We start from the raw sequence: 18,815 nt of genomic DNA, 5'->3' as shown, positions 1-18,815 counted from the left end.
GTCAGTTTAGTGTTACTAAATTAAAAATTAATGATAGTGACTCCCACAACTTGAATTCTCCATTTAGCCTGCTGGCTGAGTTTCCTCAGCTATAACATCAAGCACTATGCCAGAAAGGGGTCGTATGTGTGCACGTGTACTGACAAACACTTCTCATAATCGAAGTAATTACTGTTCTGCACTGCAGTACCTTTCTCCTCTTCTAATAATATTATTGATTTGTTTTCTCTTAATAAAAAGAGGACAAAACCCTGTTGTATTTTCAGTGTACATTCATTCTTTCACTTGGTTTAGATTCTGAAGCTGCTAATATATTGCTGGTGTTGTAAGAAGACTGAGTTTCCTCTTTATTAAAGCCACGAACAAAACAGATCCTGATTACAGAAGCCCCATTCTGAATGCTTTGATAAAAAAAGAACATGGAAGTTAAGGGCTATGCAGCAGTTTGGTTCAAGCTTGAGTGATGGTAAAATATTCTTTCTTACTAAGATAGGAACATAAAATTACCATGCTGGATTAAATCTTTTGTCCTTCAGATCTAGTCTTTCATCCCTACTGTTACCACTACAAGATAAATGAGAAGGTCAAAACAGTGCTTTGATTGTCCTTGATCAAGGACTTTGCAGCAGGTAAGGGCTAATGCCCCAATCTGGCACAGCATTTAGGCATGTATTTATCTTAAAGCATCCATCAGCAGCTCCACTGCCTTCTGCCCTGGTCTGAGGCATGTAAGCAGATTGCTGCATGAAACCTTGTTAAATTCAGATACACAAAAACCCAGATGAGTGATTGAGACCTGTGTCATTAAATGTAACGCATTAGATGCTTGCATTTCATTGGTTTTCTAGCCAGAGTAAAAGAGTTGTAGTCTCCATCTCCCCCCCCAAAAGCTGAAGCCTATTGTTATAGAAAACATAGATTTTTATTATAAAAGTAAAATTATGCCATACACAAAGGAATTTCCTGCAACAAAAATGTGCATATTGCAGTCTTAATGTTAAAATAATGTCCAGAGCAGGAATTTAAGTTAGAGTCTCTCAGGCTACCTTCGGTTGCACGTTCACTATGCAACTGTTCCCACGTAGCACAAATTTTTTAACATTCAACTTTTGAATCGCTGTTACTTTTCCTCTTCTCTCCGTGGCCGTTTGCGAGGGTTCATTTCAGTATCTTCTGCATTTTGAGTGACAGCTGGAGGCTGCACATCTCGGAAGCCACGAGACTGTAACATATAAGCAAAATCATGTGATAACACTTCTATGGATATAAAGCATGAGTAACTAGTTCCCAGAAGATCAGAATAAGGTATGATGCTGTCATTTATTTTAGATGAGCGGCCACAGAACGTTTATAGACCAGGCTAAGCTCAGAACGGCAAGCTTTTCGACACACATGCCAACTAATAACTGTCTCTTCATTTTCTTTTTAAAGATATTTTATTTTCATCAACCAAGCTATCATTTTCATTTTACCACTAATAACCCCTATGGCTACAAAGCACTGCTTCTCTGTAAATTAACTTATGTTGCCTATTTAAATAAATTAAAAGCCAAATCCTTCAGCCCTTGTTCAAGCTCCCACAGAAGCAAGGAGATGACTGGATTAATTGCCTCAGTCATTTTCAGAAACAAAACTGGATTTCTAAAACCTAGGATATTTTTGTTTCATGTATCTACTTAATGAACTGAAAACATCAGTGAGACATTGTAAGAGAACAGCATATCTGAATCAGTCTCTAGACTGCAAAGACTGTCCCAGCATAGTAATTTATGGGACACAAAGGGATGAGATCCTTTAACTGCCAAAAACTAAATGTAGAAGTGAAAACTAGATGCAGCTACTCAGGAGAGAGCTTAAAGTGATCTATTTGGCTTAGTACCATTCGTATTTTCTGTTACTGTAGCTCACAATTTAATGGTTTTAAAAGATTTTAAAATACAAAAGATCTGGAAAATCAGTTAGTTAAACATGTCATCAATGCAGATGGAGATACTGAGATGTGATGTGAAGCCTGCAACTGTCTTCCCATCTCCAGACAAATGCTGTGCAGGGAGCACTGCTGACAGCTCAGTGAAGATGCACTGCAGTGCAGACTTAGACAGGAAAAGGGGTTAATCAGAAAAAGAAATTGCTTTCGGGATCCTAAATGCTCAGGTAGAGACAACAGGGGTCAGAGCATTTCAGGAAAGCTGACATTTTAGGTTGGTGCAGTGTGAAAAAGCAGGTAGAATTACTACCAGACATGTGACTTTTCTAAAATGCCAGCATCCCCCACACCAAGATCAATCCAAACCAAAACAAAACCCAATCAAACTGCTTTGCTGAAGTCTCCCATCTCTGTATTTCTATTTCTAAATGCCTCACCTCACACAGCCTGCTATGTTTTTAAAGGAACAAACAGCAAGAGGTGCCACAAGGGCAGAATTTGTGCAGTCCCTCTGCTATTATAAGCAACTCAAGTGTTATCCTAAATAGCGTAATGGGGAATCTTCAAGTTTAGTGTTTCACTGCTGCTTGCATCTAATCTCTGCCATTTCCCTTAGGCACAAAGGTGGATCTGTGGCCAAGAATCCACTTAATCCAGCATGCTAGACTCCCAGTGAAAGCATTCCAATGGTTATAAAGGCCAGAACACGATAAAGTAGGCTGCTTAGTATGGATGTTTTGCATTTAGTTAAAGGCATGTACCTTCTGGGCACAGTGCCTTGAAAATACAAGAATTTTGTGTATATTTGTGAAGCTCGTTAGTGTTTTTTAGATGGTGAGAACATGGCTAATGGAACCAAAGACCTACAAAGTTCAGATAGTCTTTGGTAGTTTTGAATTGTTCTTTGATGTTTTCTGGTGTCTACAGACTGCATCAAGATTGACAAAGGTAGATGGCTTTATTACTTGAGCAGTATTCTCATTGCTAGTCTGGCAGACCCTCCACAGTTCAGGGAAATACTAACAATTCCTACCCAGAATATAGGTCCTGGGTCTCTATCTTTCACGATGAAATAAGCGGGTCGCATTACCTGGGAAATTTAGGTGAATCAGATGATCTACTTACTCCCTTGTGCATAAATTGATTTATACTTCTATACTCTGCATTTAAGAATGAATCCTTATCGACCTGTGAAAGAAACTCTATTTCATTTGATAAGCATTCCACAGCTTCCACACTGGCTCAGAGTGGTGATCAACTTGCCAGTATGCTGGAAAGGACACAGCTGAAAAAGAGCTAGAGCTTGGTCACTAAGTTACACACTTCTCCATTGACTTACAGGCACTGAACAGCCAGTTTGTCAATGGTATCAAAGTATCTAATTTGCATAAGCCTAAACATCTCTGAGGATCTAGGCTTGAGGAATTTATTGTTTTTTAAATTATCTTTCTTTGTATGCTGGTTATACATAGATGTGCCAGGTCAGATTTGGAAACTTTGAACATGTATTTACATCTTCCAGTTTAACTACGGAGATGGGAATGAGAAATGATAACAGCAGACTGTTACCATCAGACCTGAATTTCATTAAAGAAACAGGGATAATACATTTTTTACCTACAGAAACGATCTGCTGCAGCAGCTCAACAAGATTAAGGGAAAAAACACAGGGATAATCTCAAATTTTAACTAATCTTTGATTAGGATGTACTCTCAACTCTATTTCAAGATTGTGTGCATTCACACAGAAGAAGAGAGCATAGCTGTTTTATAATTAATATGAAACTGAAAGGAAAAGGCAATTAAACTGTCTAAGATAAAATCCATCTGTTTGTCAGCTGGAGAGAAAGGGCCGCGCACTCATATCACATGATCCAAACAACCTTGGGATGTAGTCCCACTTACCCTTCCAGTCTTTACAGAACTATAAATATATATATATATATATATATATTTGCAGTATTTCTTCTGTTCAGGTGAATACATTCAGGAGTGGAAAAAAAAATCTGATTTCTGTTCAACAGTTTGAAGATCTCATCTTACGGCAGCATTAAAATCTGCAGCAAATGCTATGGCAACGTGTTTCCATGAGGACACATAGCAAATAGTTATGGCATGTACCTATGTATCTGATATTTGAAGATATGAGTTGAGTGGTGGGTTTTTTTTAAACCTAAATACAGCTTAGACAGTATGTATCCTCATTAATATGTATCTAAGGACTCCACAAAAGAAAATAATCACAGGATTTAACTAAGGATGAATAAGGACTCCAGCCATAAGCTGGAAGTTCCTCATGTGATAATGACAGAAAAGAAAAATCTGTATATATTGGCGGATCATAGGGTCCCTAGTAGGATGGAGCTATGAAAGAGATAAATACAACCTAGGCTATATCAGGAAATGCACTTAAAGCAGAGATGTGGCAATATGGCACAAAGCACTGGTGAGAGCTCTGGAATACCATGTATGATTCTGGTCACCCTTGTCCTAAAAAGATAAACGCAGCTTGAACAGATGCAGAGAAGAGCCACTTGGGAAACAACAGTCTACCTCACAAGGGAGAAAACAGCTTGGCTTGTTCAAGTCTCCCAAAATGAAGGCTCAGAGAGTGCACGTTTGTTCTCTGTAATTGCACTTAGGCCAAAAGTTAGTATCAAGGGCAGATAAAATAAGCAGTACTAGCACAAGAACAGATGGGGACAGGCTGCCTGTAAATTTGATCTGGAAATCAAAATGTTTTAACTCTAAGAGGACTAACACGCTGGGTCATTTTTTCTAAAGAGGAAAGGTACAAAATATTCATAAACCTGGAGACATCCCAGTATTACTCATTATTTTCAGAAGGCAACTGAAAGGCAACACTAAGAAAGCAAACATCATTCTCAGATTTGTCTATGTGTCTGAAAGCTCCTTTACAGCTAACAATTTGCTCCCATCTCTCTATCTCCATCCCAAAAGAAATACTAACTGTAATGTGATACGGTATGGTTGACTCCTTCTGACTTGGTGATTTGTACAACGTCGCCAACCTGGTTAAACAAAAAACAGATAATTATGATTAGTGAATACAATAATAAAAATTCCAAGTAACCAAATGCCCAGACCCAAGTTTTCCCATAATTACGGAGTAGGTGACCAGTGGAATTCTTATGTATGTATTTTCATTTAGGTCATTTACACTGTGGATGCCAAATTCCCATCCTTACATGACCTGTCAGCTCAAATACAATGTACACCTACTAAAAAGAGTGAATGATTAATTAGCCTTGTTTCTTCACAGTATTTGATCACATTTTTTGAGCAATATTCACTATGAATTAATTCCAAATGCCACTTTCTTAAAATGCAAACAAAACTGGTTTTGAGCACAACTCTTTCCTACTCCATTAAGCAATCATTTGTTCATTGACCTCTCAAAGTTGGGAGATACCCTCAAGAATTCAAATGCTTCTAGGGATTTTTTTTCGAGAGATTTCACAACCCTGTCAATATAACCTAGTGGATGGAGAATGAGAATAAGGTGTTCTATTTCTAAGCCTGACCTTGCCACTGACATACAGCATAACCTTGAAAAAATAGCTTCTCTTGTATTTCTCCTCTAACACTTGCTTGATTTTGTGCATTTAGGCTCTAAGCAATGCAACTTGATTTGTGCTTATACAGCACCTAGCCCAATAATATGCTTGCATACTATAGATAAAACAGTGCAAAGCAGCTCAAAAGCAAGGGATTTTTCAACTGATCCCAGCGCTGCTAGTCTGCACCATGCCCACCTTCCCAAAATTTACACTTATGTAAAGCAAAAGTATTCTGCTCCTTGTACCAAGACACCCTGCCAAAGATCCTGTTAATTATTTTTGGGGTTTTTTTCCTCCCTGAGGTGCCATTCTATTAGAGAGCACGTAATTACAGCCTGAGGAACACTGCCACTTCATATTAGCTACACAGGGAATTCCTCAGAACATTTAAGTGGTGGGTTATACTTTACAAAATAGCCTAAATCTGAAGTTGCAGAAGCCATGCTTTTACAAGTGCTCAGCTAGAGCTCTGCTGTGTGCCTCTGACTCAACAGGATCTTTCCTCGCAGCAATGAGAACCCTTATAATTAAGCTCTGACATTTTCAGTAGTAGAGAGAAAGGAGACAGGTATCATATTTGGCCAAAGCACAATTTAAAAAAAAAAAAAAAAAAAAAGGCAAATGGATTTTCAAATGGTCATCTTTGTAGGTAGTTCGTGTAAAAATGCAATAGAATCTAGCCATTTCTGCATTTTACAGATAGGCAGTTGTAATCAGAATTGCTATGCTTCTGCAGGCCCCGTTCCATATTACCTGCATATTTAGAACAGTAAATAAAACACGTTTCTCTATCTTTGTCTTGCTTTCTGGAACCTGTATCTACAACCTTCCTAGCTGTGTTGCAGAAGAAAAAAGCTCTTTACTTTTGATATATAAAATTAACTTTTGTTCACTCTGCAATCATTATGTTGATGCAACTTCTTATAAAGGCAGTGATGTTAATTGAATTCCAAATTAAACAGCCTGCTGTAATCATTCTGCATTGCCTTCAAACTCAGAATTCAAAAAACAAAACTCCACAAGAAAGTGTCGCTGCATTCCTCTTTCAAGTTTAACAAGCAAAACTATGCACAACAACATTCCAGTAGCATTTTTGTTCGCTGTTTGCAGAAGATTAGGGAATTGAAGCAAGGCTTCTTAATCTCAAGTTGCTGCATTGTGATACTATATACAAGACAAATTTAACTGACCAGGAAAGAGAAGTGAGCTTGCAATACAGTGAAGAGGGGGGAAAAGAACCAGGAAACAGCAAAGATCTCATTGCAACAGACAGAACTTCATACTGTTTTTAGAAGCTCATTCCTTCGGGCTTCTAAAATCATCCTCCATAGGTCAGCTCTGCATTGGGAGTAAACACAGCTCTCTTTTTACCTCTCTGCAGGTCATTGTAACTTGGTATCTGCACAGCTGTCCAGTTTTGCAGAACCATCCTGCTGAATTCAAAAGCAGAAAGGTCCAATGGCTGCCACTGAGGGTCAGGGGTCAGTAAGACTCAGGGTCTGACCTCCTGCGAGTCACTATTTAGGTGGAAAGCCTTCTCTGGCATCTTTGGCTTTGTACTGACCAGGGCCTAAAAGCCTGAAGCCAAGAAATTCTACTCCCCGTTTACAAAATGCAGATAGTAAAAAAAAAAAAATTTCTACTTAGCCACCAGATCCTAAATTCTTATGTCTGAGCAGCTGACATTAGGTTGTTATATTTTGATGAGACATGGCATCTTGTCAGAAAGTACAGCACTGCAGCAAGCTGACCATGGTGAGAGGAGAAGCATGACAGTTCAGCCCACACTCTCTTGGGCTGAACTAGAAAGCTCTTCTTGAGCCTTAGTAGCCTGGGACATGGCAGACCAAGGCAAGAAGTCAAATTCAAATTCAAATCCCTGCTTGGCCACTAGGGCCAGTCTGACAAAGATTCTCAAATGTCACACTTGTCAGTATTATTATGTACCTTACTGGCCTACATTTTCACTTACCTCTGACTGTTGTCCCAGTGAAAGATTAAACGGACAGTAGCAGCATGTCCCCAGCTTTCTCCTGGGTGACACAAAATGACAGGCTATTTTATTTGTCTCCTACAACAGCAGCATCATCAGTAAACTGGACTGAAATCAGACCAGCCTTCCAAAAAAACCCCACAATTAAAACACATATACCTTTCATGCAGTAATGAATCACACCTTTTTCATATGTGCAAGGATTTCACAACTAGTTTATCAAATATACTTAGACAAGGAATAACCTCTGTACTCCGAGTGTGTTTTATAGAAAGCTTGATGCAATATTCCATTTTTGTATAAAGGTTTTATATATGCACCTAATAAAGGACAGGCACTAGAGAAATCTTGAAAACAGAGGCAGCATGAAGAAAAGATTTTTGTAATTACTACTGAAGAAGTCTAGTGAGTATGCCTAAAACCTACTTCAAAATTGTGATATTCTGTCTCTCAGGCATAATTATGAGCAAACATCACTCCCTTAGGGATACAAGCTTTGGGAGAAAGTCAATGATTATTAAAGTATTAAGGGCCCCCGAAGCAGTATTCTGCTTCCGACAGCAAAATGCAAAAGAACACAAGCAAAAGCAAGGGGCTGGGGGGCATGGTGGAAAGAGAGAAGGAAGTTTGGATTGTTATGCTATTTCAGGGGAAACAGTCCTACTGTTTCAATTCACACCTGACCACAAGCTCAGTCAATTTATAGACAGTTTTATTGGGTGTTTTCCTCTGTTTATCCCAGGAGACAGCCAGTAGTCCAAAGATGGATTGCATTTTAAAACAGTCATTTTGGTTAAGTGTTGCAAGCCTCTCCTATTCACCTGCTCACAGCCCTGTAAATTCTGAATCACTTGGTCTCCATCATGTCACCAGTCCTACATGCCCCATGTGCTCTGGTATTCATTATACCATAGAGAAGAAAAAAACCCGATGATTCAGATGTAATGAAGACCTAGACTCTCTAGGCATCTTGCCATCTTGCTCCACTATATCTAAGTTGAGATTAAAGATTTTGACTATCAGATACAGTTCCAAGTCAGAGATCAAAACACATTTTACAATGGGTACACATTCCGCACCAGAATTTTTCCAACTGTATCAAATATGAGAGAAAAATGCTACTGTAAAATGAGATATTTCTCAGTTAAACTGGCTGTAGATTAATATTTGACCTCCTTTCTAAATATATCCAGTAGAAATTTCTAGGAACACCCAGCTTAGCTATCACTAGTGGGAAAGAAAGCTGTCTCCTTCATAAAGCTCTTGACTTAATACGTTGCAGCATCTGTGCTTTCCTGCCTGCCCCCCCGCCCCCATAATTAAGAACTTCCCTTCTGCTAGGAAGCTGAATAAGAGTTTAGAGATTAATGCTCTTGTGGAATCTAGAAAAGGCTGTTTCTAAGGCTTCCCAGTCAATGGAGAGAAAACCTATTTAGGGGAGCAATAGGATTGATTTTACTTGGGGTTTTGCTACTGACCCGTCCCTCAACAGTTCCTTTGGCTACAACCAGCCATGGAAGAGTAAGAGGTTCTTTAGCCTTTACGAAGAGACTGTTGAAATAGCATCCCTTCAGAGTGGGTCGTAAAAATCACCTTTTTATCCACCAGCTCAATATTTGCACCGAGTCTATGGAATAAATTCACATCAAAATGAAAACAGCTTTGTACCATTCCAAAATGCTCAACTTGAGATACTGCCGTTTAGGATGAGGGGAATATCTCTTAGCTTAAATATTTTACCAACTGGTACAAAGTTTCTCATTTTTGCGAGAGTACACACTGCTCAGTTTAATAATACTATATGGTTACACATGCATTCTGGTGAAAGTCACAATCAGTTTAAGGTCAATATGAGGTTATGTCAAATTAAATGTTTGTAAAAGAAAATATGTGCAAGACAATACATGGCATCTTTGAATTATAAACTCCTCTGAATGTCTTCACATTCTTTACTGTCCCTATCACTCAATAAACACAACAGCTCTCAAACAACGCTGGCTATTGAAAAAAAGACAGAATCTCTTAGCTTTAATTGAGTTTGTAGCCAGAAAGGCTGCCAAAAATAATACATCAGAGAGCAAGAGGCAAAAATGACAAAAAGGGTCAGATACTGGAAGCTGGGTCTTTATCTGCACGCACAGCTCAAAATTCGACATTCTTCACATTCTTGAAGGAAATGGTCTGCATTTGTTCATTTTTATCTTACATCTGTGCCAAATGGTTCAATGCCCGTACAGACACTGAGAACATCTTTGCCTTTGTACTGTCTCCTTCTTCTCCCTCCCCTCCAGAACAAGGGAATCATTACTTAGTTCACAGAAACTGAAGCTGTGGACAGAGAATTTGTGCCCTTTAAGTGCATCGTAAAATAATACAAAGTTACAACCTGAAATAAGATTTAAACGCTGAGCTTTTTCTTAATTTGCCAAAATCTCTACTTTAGAAGAACTGTTCTATTTTCCCCTGTGACCGACCGCAGCAGAAGAGTCTATATGAGGTACTCTGCTCATTACAGGGTAAAATGGAGCAGCCTGTAAAAGACACTTAAAGTCATTATGGGCAGGCTGTAGTTGAGGTTCCCACATAGAACCTCCCTCTACATCACAACTGTAGAGAGCAATGGATAGAAAGTTCCAGCTATGCAGCAAATATTAAATGCCTTTGCAAATAGTTAATAGAATGTGTTCAAGTGTAATGGCAAAATAAACAATTTAAACCGTTTTGGAGAGGCAGTGAATGATTCTCAGGGAATTTAGGAAATTGCAGCATAGTTTGAGGTGTGCAACTATTAAGCTGTGTTCTTATGTTAGTACTTTAACTTGTTCATTGCCACATTCCTGCTAGAGGTTTACTGTCCCCAGGTCCATCCCTACATTTTTTGCATGATCATTCACCAGCCAATTTCAGTCTACATTACCTGATTTATCAGAGGTTTACTTATTATTTAAATAGCTCAAGCTTACCTGGCCTACTTTTGGCAGAAATGGATTGGGAGACAATCACATAAACAGCTCAGCCAGCACATGGGATGCAGCAGTGACCTCCAGCAGGGGTAGTGGCCTCCTTAGCTGACACAGCTGCAGCTGGAATAGAGGTAACTCCACAGCCTAAGATCCTCAGGGGAAGGCTGCAATACATGAGCTGCATGTCTAAAAACCTACTTACTCAGAGACTTCTTAGTACTTAGTGCTTCCCCATAAAGGGTGATTTATTATATATTATATATTTATTTATATATTAAGGAATACTGATAGACCTACTATCAAGTTTAATATTAAAATTTTTGGTTTAAAAAGAAAAAAAAAAAATCCAGCAACACTCCCAATGTGTGACTTCCTTCAATCTGAAAACGTCATGACTTTTTTTAAAAGAAAGTCAGTTATATATGTGAAGATTAACTCAGTTTTCAACTCACAAGCTAAATACCTACCTAAAGCAGGTACCAATGTGGACTGGTTTTGTCCAATCCTTGTTGTCATTTGGTTTGTCAGAACTACCTACAAGAGGAAACAGAAGCAAACAAACAAGAAAATGCCCAGAAAAGAAGCATACTGGTGGGTGGGAAGAGAGGGGTTTTTCCAAAAAGCTTTTACCAATAAAGTAGTTACTCAAGCAAAACTCTTGCCAACTGTAATGAAACTTCTGTGTTAACAAGAAGAAACTGTAAAGGTGCCTCACCTTTTCTCAACAGCCAAAACAAAATAAGAGAACCCTGCAAAATGTATTTTCAGTTTGCATGGAAGGTAGATTTCTATAATCCAAGACTTTAAAGAAACCTAAATTTCTCCCCTCCCAAAGGATGCAAACCCTACACAACTTGTATATTCCACCGTATTTGTACTAAATACTGTTTGGATCTGTATTTAGATGGATATGATTTGCACTAGCCCTCTATAAAGAGATAGCTTTCAGTCACTGGCATAAATGAACTCGGTGCTGCTCAAAACATGCATAAGCCTAGTGATTAACAGAATTTCTGCAGCTTGTAGTCTAAAAATGCGCAAGTGGGTACAATACAAAGCAGAATGAAAGTGAACAGACAGAGCGGGGGAGTGTTTTCGCAGCACGAATCACTCGTAGGAGGTTCACAGACAGTCTAGGTTAGATCCCTGGTAGAAGTGGGGGTGGATGAGACAGAAAAGAGCCAGGAATATTAATTGCAAAGTTCATTAAAAATGAAAAATAAAAAATTGTACCTATCTTAAACCCTAGGGGTTTTCATTGTTTGACGTGCTTGTATGATTCTTGCTTCAACAGTTAGAAAAGTGTGCTAGAGCAAGCAATTCCACTGAGCACACACCAAAGCATTTACATAGCTGAAAGCCCCAAGACATATATTGTGTATTTTAGAGAAGTAACTCATATATGGATGATAACAGCCCCCAACTGGCTCCCCGTCACACTGCTGGAGAAGGGCTGATCTGGGCATCCTAGCACAACCCACCGAGTTCAGCTTTAGAAACTAAAGGAACTTCTTGCCATATTAGAGCATTCAGACTGCCCAGCTTTGCGGCCTGACAAGCAATCTCTGGCACGCAAGCTGAATTTAGACTGCTTGCAAGCTACATGGAACTAAGTCAAAAACTAAGAGGGCCACTCTGAACTAAATTATTTCTGAAGCTCTGCAATTGAACTTCTTTAGCACGTGTTTATTTAGCAAGCGTTTACACTAAATGCTCACTTGTTCAATAGAAATAAGTTATATGTTTCCCTTGACCAAAGGAAAAAAAGACCGTACAATGACAACTGCTTCTGTTCAAGGTCACCAGGTACCCAATTCATGAGTGAAAGCACTCAGTAAACTGGAAGCTGTGCAAATCAAGCAGTCATATAACATTCGTCTCCCTTGGCACCCACACCAGCAGGAAGAAGCTTCATAATTCATGTCAGGGCGAGAGAGAGGGTATGCTTTCAGCAGCAAGCCCAATCACCCAACCCAGGCGGAATGTAGAGCTGTGCTCATTCCCTTCCTGCAGCTATCAGAGGAAGCACAAGGGGAGGCTTATTTTTAGCAGTTATGAACAAAAGCCAACTGCACAAAGAGAGTTGTGGGTGACATGGTTGCAAGTCACCTGGAAACAGTTACAGGCACAAGCACCATTTTGAGACTGTGTAAGCTCTAATTCCTGAACAATGCTTTTCTGTGCTGTAAAAGACCTGCCAAAACAACTTCTGGAACAGATGTAGCTTCTGAGTGCCATCTGCTGGCTACGCGGCTGCAGATTTGCTGGCCTCCATATTGGCGTAAATGATGTAGAAACAATGCCCAGGAAGGAAGCTATGGGTTTCCAAGGATGCCAGAAGAGCAAGCCAAACTAGCAGATAAAGTAGTTTTCCTCCCTAAGAACAGTTCCTCTGCTAAGACAGTAGTTTATTTTTAAATGAAGAATGGAAAATTATGTTGGAATTGCTAAATATTCTGATGTATTTTAATGCACGTGCTTTGTAGGTAAAAGTCACCAAAGGAGCATTCCTTGTCAAACCAAATCATTAAAGAAGATGATGTGAAACAGCATGACAAATTGATATGCTACCATTTAATTAAGATCCACAGGATGCTTTTAATGCAAATTTTACTTATTTTGGCAAGTCTAGGAATTTTCCACCCGAACAGTTTTGCCTGTGCGATCCATCTATATTTACTAACCAAACTGGCAAACACAAATGCAGAGGACATTCTTGCAGTTTGATTTTGCTATTTACAGACAATCACAAATCGCATTTGCTTAATTCTTTGTAATGTATTTATTCCAAAGTAGCATCTTTTGTAATTTAAACCCGCTCCAGACTTACCGCTGATTTATGATCATGTGCTATGATGATCAGCTGTTGTGCCAGACCATTCAAAAGCCTTGTTCGAAGTGAGAGGTCCTCAAAGTCATGGCGAAAAGGAAATGCAATGCCATCAACTACCACCAGTCGGACCTAAATGCAGAAGAAAAGGAAAAACGACCATTACTATCCTACAAACAAATGACAAAAAGCAGTAAGACCTCTTTTTACGTGCACTGGAATGTTTTATGTAAGGTGATGACAATCTTTTATTTCATACTCAGATGTGCATGACAGCATAACACCTATTATCTACATGTATCGGAGACAATCAGCACTCCACAAGAGTGCAGGGTAAAAAGCCTCAAGCTCCAAACACGCTAGTAGTACACTTGCTAAGTGTAGTACTGCTTTATGCATAGATACAAGCTCAGACCATAGCTGCACTAGCTTAAACAAAAAGCTGCACTAAGCTCTTCCATTAGTTAACTCAGCACAGAGCTGCCCTTCCCAACTGTTTCCAGTTTCAGAGCTCACTCACAGCTAGCTGACTTATCTCTGCAGCACCTGGTACAGAATATAAAATAACAAAGCTGGACTTGCAGAAGAGAAGCTGGAGGAAAAAAAAAAAAATCATTAAACATCAGAACTGTACTTCAATCAGCTCTCCACGAACACTAATTTATTTCACCTTCTCCCTCAAAAATTAAATCCAAACCAAAATTAGAATACATGCTGTTTGTAGTCACTGTTAAGATAACTCATCTGATTCTAAGGCTCATGATCTGTCTCGGAAACATGGATTTTAACAGATGCTTAAAGATATTCCAGACACTGTGCAATGGAGCCGAGTATCTATCTTGCCTGAAGATGTTTGCTTTGCTGAATTATTTCTTTTGTAGCAATCATTAGCTGAAGCTAGAGCACAATGCTGCTGCTGGCTCATCACCCTCAAGACACTATATAAACATTAGTCTGGGATTTTGATTTATTCTAACTTCATTTGTTGTAGCTGTTTTGATGACCCAAGTTTGTCTGAAATACAGAAGGGAGATGGATCGTCTTACAGCGTCTGCATGTTCAGATGTCACTCAAATCCTAGGTATCTGCAAGTTCTTGCATTAATGCACAAGATGATAAATTGGAAACAACACAAGAAAACTGATTTTCTGTATTATTGATTTAACTCATTACTGGGAAGTTGCTTTGTGACTGGAACATACAAGCCTGCAGCAAACATCACTCTGTGAAATGGCCCTGGGCCTCCAACTGGAAGAAAAAAAAAAATCTTAATTTGAAAAAGATTAAATAGTTAGAATCAAAAGAAGATATTCTTGTGTTTTCTCATTTTTCCTCCTTCTTGCAAATTCTTTTCTATGACCCTGCACGTCTTCCTTATGCATAATTTTTTGACTTTAAGAACAATCAGTTTAACAGTATAAACATGACTCATGCTAGAAAGGAATGTATACACAGTTATGTAACTTGCCTATCAGATGAGTATGTCCAGATAGGATGTAATTTAGCTTTTTTTCTCCTAGTTGCACTTGTTATAAAATAGCGAATAAGCAGACTTAAAAGTAGGCTATATAGAGAAAGCTTGGTAACACATGCTTTCTCCATGTCAGTTTGTCTCTACTAGACCTTAAAAAATTAGGTTTATTATGACAAGAATATTTTCTAACATAGTCCTTTTCATATTATTGGTCTTTCTCATATTATTAAAAAGATCTCAAACTAATTCATATTTCCAAATAACACTCTCTACAACTACGGTGCTCTCAAAAAAACCCTAAAACTTGGAGGTTCCCTGTGGTCCCAGTCTCACCTCCAGGTCTGCATAGAGGGATTAGACTAATTTTAATGAGAACTGGACTGCAATGAGCAATCTGTCAAGTCACTTATAGCCTGTCCAAGGAATCACCAGAAGGTCTTACGGTTCTCCTGCAACCTTCAGTATTTCAGGCTCCAGGCCAAGCACAGATAATCAGCACAGATGGTACCAGAGAACTGCAGCCCAATGTAACTGTGCTAATGAAGCCATGTACTTTCCACAAGAGCAAACACAACAGGGCACCGTTAGTACCTGGCAGAGAAAGGGAAATACCAGACTAAACTAAGCAAAAGTAAGACTCCCATCTGCACTTTCAAGAACATAACAGCTTCCAAAAATGGAAATTATATGCAAAAGAAAATCTTACTAAACAACACTGATTTGTGCTCTGTTAGAATGAGGCACAAGTCACCTTCCCCAAATCCTGTTAGGGAGTGATCTGCTGTGCAGAATCTAGAAATCTGGAAGGGAGGTGGTGAAAATCAGCCTTACAATAGCATTTCACTAAGACACTAGGTACTAGGAAACTTTCTAGCTGTAGTCCACCCAAGAGTCAAGCTGCAGGCTCTGGTTGATTGTAGCAACAGAAGATGTATTGGAAAAAAGGAGAAGAGTCACTTTCTGGATGCCAAGATGGTTACAAGATGCTTCTGGGCCTCAGTGATCTTCTAGGACAAAAAAAAATGGCAGTAAGCCTTTCTGAGCCCCCTGCATCATGGTCCTCACATGCACACCTGGTGCAGAGACTCTTTTGTAAAGCAGTTTTGTGATGATTGGTAACTCAGTGCTCATAGAAATGTAACAACATGTGGCAACATAGATCCAGCATGCTCCCCTCAAAGTGGAGATTCAGGATGATGGCAGCAGTGGTAGCAAAAGCAAATTACTCTCAAGAATAATTGGGATGGGAATGAAAAAGCAAACAAGCAAGCAAGCTTTACATTTGTACTCTGGCATCAGCCAAAGTATTACTGCCAAACTGATGAGGTACCAAGGTGTTACTCATGTTACTCTTACTATAAGAGATGAACATCCCTGAAAATCTTTAGTGTGAAGAGGAGCGATCTCTTCTGGTAAGTCTGCAATAACCCTTACCTTTGAATGCTCTGAAAGAAAGTCTGGGAGGAGGTAGACCTGTGCAAGAAGCTCTATGTAGTCACGGCAACGGAAGTAGTATATGTGAGAAAGGATACTTTCAAGAGAGAAAGTCTCCAAAGCTTTTAGATGATCTGAGAACAAATAAATAGATGAGTAAATGAGTCAGAAGTCTGTACTAGCATATTGCTACTTTCATCATTCTACCAAACTATGCCTTCCACATATAGCAACAGCAAAAGCCCCAGAAACAGAAACAGTCAAGGTAAAAGAGTGTGGGAAACATACCTTCCATCTGGCTTGAAAGTCAAGAAGGTGGTGAGCAGATGCTATCTCAGCATTTGCACACAGATACACCGGAGCCTCCCAGGGAGTGCTCCAAAAATGAAAAATTTATTTCTGAAAAAAGAACTTTTCCAGTAAATCATTCTCAAGCCAGAACACCACCAGAGGACAACAGTGACTATTAATCATCCGTTGTTTAACGTACAGGCAGTAGCTTCTGTAACGTGGTGTCCTTTTACCTCTGTTCAAACAGAAGTTTGCTGCATAAAATACTCTAAGAGTAACATAAAAGTTGTGTCAGTGCCCCCAACACACTGATGACTTATAGAATAAAACTCTTCATTAAATGCAACCTGGCTATATTGACCTTACGAAAGACCTGAATTCCACCTACAGTTTACAATATGGGGTTTCAGCTGTAACACTGCTTTAAGAAATTCTGCAGTTCCTCTTCTCTTTCCCCAGCTGCTCTTCCTGTCCCTGTGTTGCAGCACATTATCCCTCAGTTTTGCTGCGAGAGTTGTGTTTGGGTTTTGCTGTAAATTTGATCATTAAAGTGCTAAAAGAAAAAAAAAGCCAAAACCCCCACGTACCTAAAAAACCCACAAATCATCATGTAGAGAAAGAATTATTCTCAAAGTAGATCAGCTCAGTCTGCAGCATGGCTCTACATACTGACGCAGTTCAGGGTATGATACATACAGGTGGAAATATAAAGGCTGGCAACAAGAACTCCTTAAGCCAGCACTGCTGCTGAAACCCTCAAACCGTAAAACTGCAGCCTACGAGACACTCATTTCACTCAGGTCCTAGCCTACTAGGCAGAAAGAAACAACTTAGCAACGTACCTTCCTCTTGATGAGCTTCAGCAATAAGCTGGCAATGCTGCACACAGGCAGTTGCAATATCCACTACTCTGTCTACCATAAAACTTCCTTCAGTATCGATGAACACGGCTTCTCCAGCTACACCCCCAAAGCATTCTGGGATCTGTACGTCTACTGCCAACTGCATACTGCCATGGGAAAGAGAAAAAAGATAAATATTTACATCACAAAGCTCTCCCCTCCCAAATCACTCCTGAAGTGACATTTCTGCTGAGAAATACACGGAACAGGAAGCAGTACAGCCATTGCCATGATTATATTTATAATGCTGTAGAAGAATCAGAGATTGCAGTCATGACAACAAGAAAAAACCAAACTCTCTTCATAGTTAAACAAAGTGATTGTCAGTTGCACAGAAGTAATCTAAAAATAAAATACCATAGCTGTGTTTTCCCAACACCAGGCGTTCCACAGATCTCAGTGATTTTTGTTAATTGCACACCACCTCCCAGAATATTGTCTAGCGCTGAACAAAAGGTGATGATGAAGCCCTGGGCTTGCTCTTCTTCCAGAAGTTCCAGTGCCGTGCACTTTCTGGTGGTGCCTGATCCCCCAGCAGTCCTTGCTGCATCTCCGTGACATTCCTGCCTCACAACCTGTAATGCTTCCAGTGCCTCTTCTTTGGAGATTCCAAGTTCTAGAAAAGTCAAAACCATGAAACACTACCTTATTTTTATGAGCAGTGATTTATTTAAAGTATGAAGATATAATTCAACTAGTTTGACAGAACCTGATCATTCTGCAGCGCAACACAAAAATATTAATTCTTTTAGTACACCGATGCACACAGCTTGCCAAAAACTCTGGAACTAATGATGTGATTTTCAAAAGGACTTAGAGCAATGATGCCCTGTGTTCAGAATTCAGGTGACAGTAAGCTATCTGCAAATAAAAAAATCAAAACTGCTGTTCACAGATGTGGATGAGATCTGGCAGAGCAATTCACCTATTCTGCACTGAATGTGCTATCATATTAATTTCATTTGAAGCAAATAAGGTCCTGTAAAAGAAGTCAGGTTGCAGACTAGTAAGTGACAGTGGCACCTACTGATCGTACTCTGAATTCTCAGAGACTATTCTCAGGGTATTCCAGGGCTGAGCACCTTACATGTTATTTTTAGATATGAAATACAGACCGAATAACAGAGATGAGATACCTGCAAATATCTCTGTCTATCTGTATACACACATATCTGTGAGGATCTAGCTTGTTCACTTTGATCTTCAGGGCAAAACTGTTACCACGTCATAGATAATAAAACTACGGATAATCAAAATCATGATACACTTCTTACAATGGCTGTGCAAATCTTATTTTAGCTTCTCGAAAAAGGTAACTTTCTGATATCATAGAAGTTTATTTTGTTTAAAGCCTGTACAGTTGGGGAAAGAAGAGGAATGAGAGAGACAGAATCCTCTGGTTGTTCTTTTTCTGTATCCA

General features: G+C 39.3%; 1 protein-coding gene across 1 annotated transcript in view; it reads right to left on the bottom strand.

The window, feature by feature from the left end:
- Positions 1 to 901: 901 nt before the first annotated feature.
- Positions 902 to 18,815, bottom strand: part of RAD51C (RAD51 paralog C) — an 18,712-nt gene continuing 798 nt past the window's right edge. Inside the window, exons 3-10 of the mRNA XM_010573955.1 lie at positions 17,753 to 18,011; positions 17,336 to 17,502; positions 16,203 to 16,336; positions 13,295 to 13,426; positions 10,932 to 10,998; positions 7,481 to 7,541; positions 4,899 to 4,959; positions 902 to 1,222 (exon numbers count right to left, since the gene is read on the bottom strand). Coding sequence (XP_010572257.1) covers positions 1,121 to 1,222; positions 4,899 to 4,959; positions 7,481 to 7,541; positions 10,932 to 10,998; positions 13,295 to 13,426; positions 16,203 to 16,336; positions 17,336 to 17,502; positions 17,753 to 18,011 — 983 coding nt within the window. The 3' untranslated portion in view covers positions 902 to 1,120. The remainder of the gene's footprint in view (positions 1,223 to 4,898; positions 4,960 to 7,480; positions 7,542 to 10,931; positions 10,999 to 13,294; positions 13,427 to 16,202; positions 16,337 to 17,335; positions 17,503 to 17,752; positions 18,012 to 18,815) is intronic.

The sequence above is a fragment of the Haliaeetus leucocephalus genome, unplaced genomic scaffold (assembly GCF_000737465.1).
Source record: "Haliaeetus leucocephalus isolate CR32 unplaced genomic scaffold, Haliaeetus_leucocephalus-4.0 Scaffold395, whole genome shotgun sequence".
Classification (NCBI taxonomy): domain Eukaryota; kingdom Metazoa; phylum Chordata; class Aves; order Accipitriformes; family Accipitridae; genus Haliaeetus; species Haliaeetus leucocephalus.
This window is presented reverse-complemented; position numbering and strand designations above follow the sequence as displayed.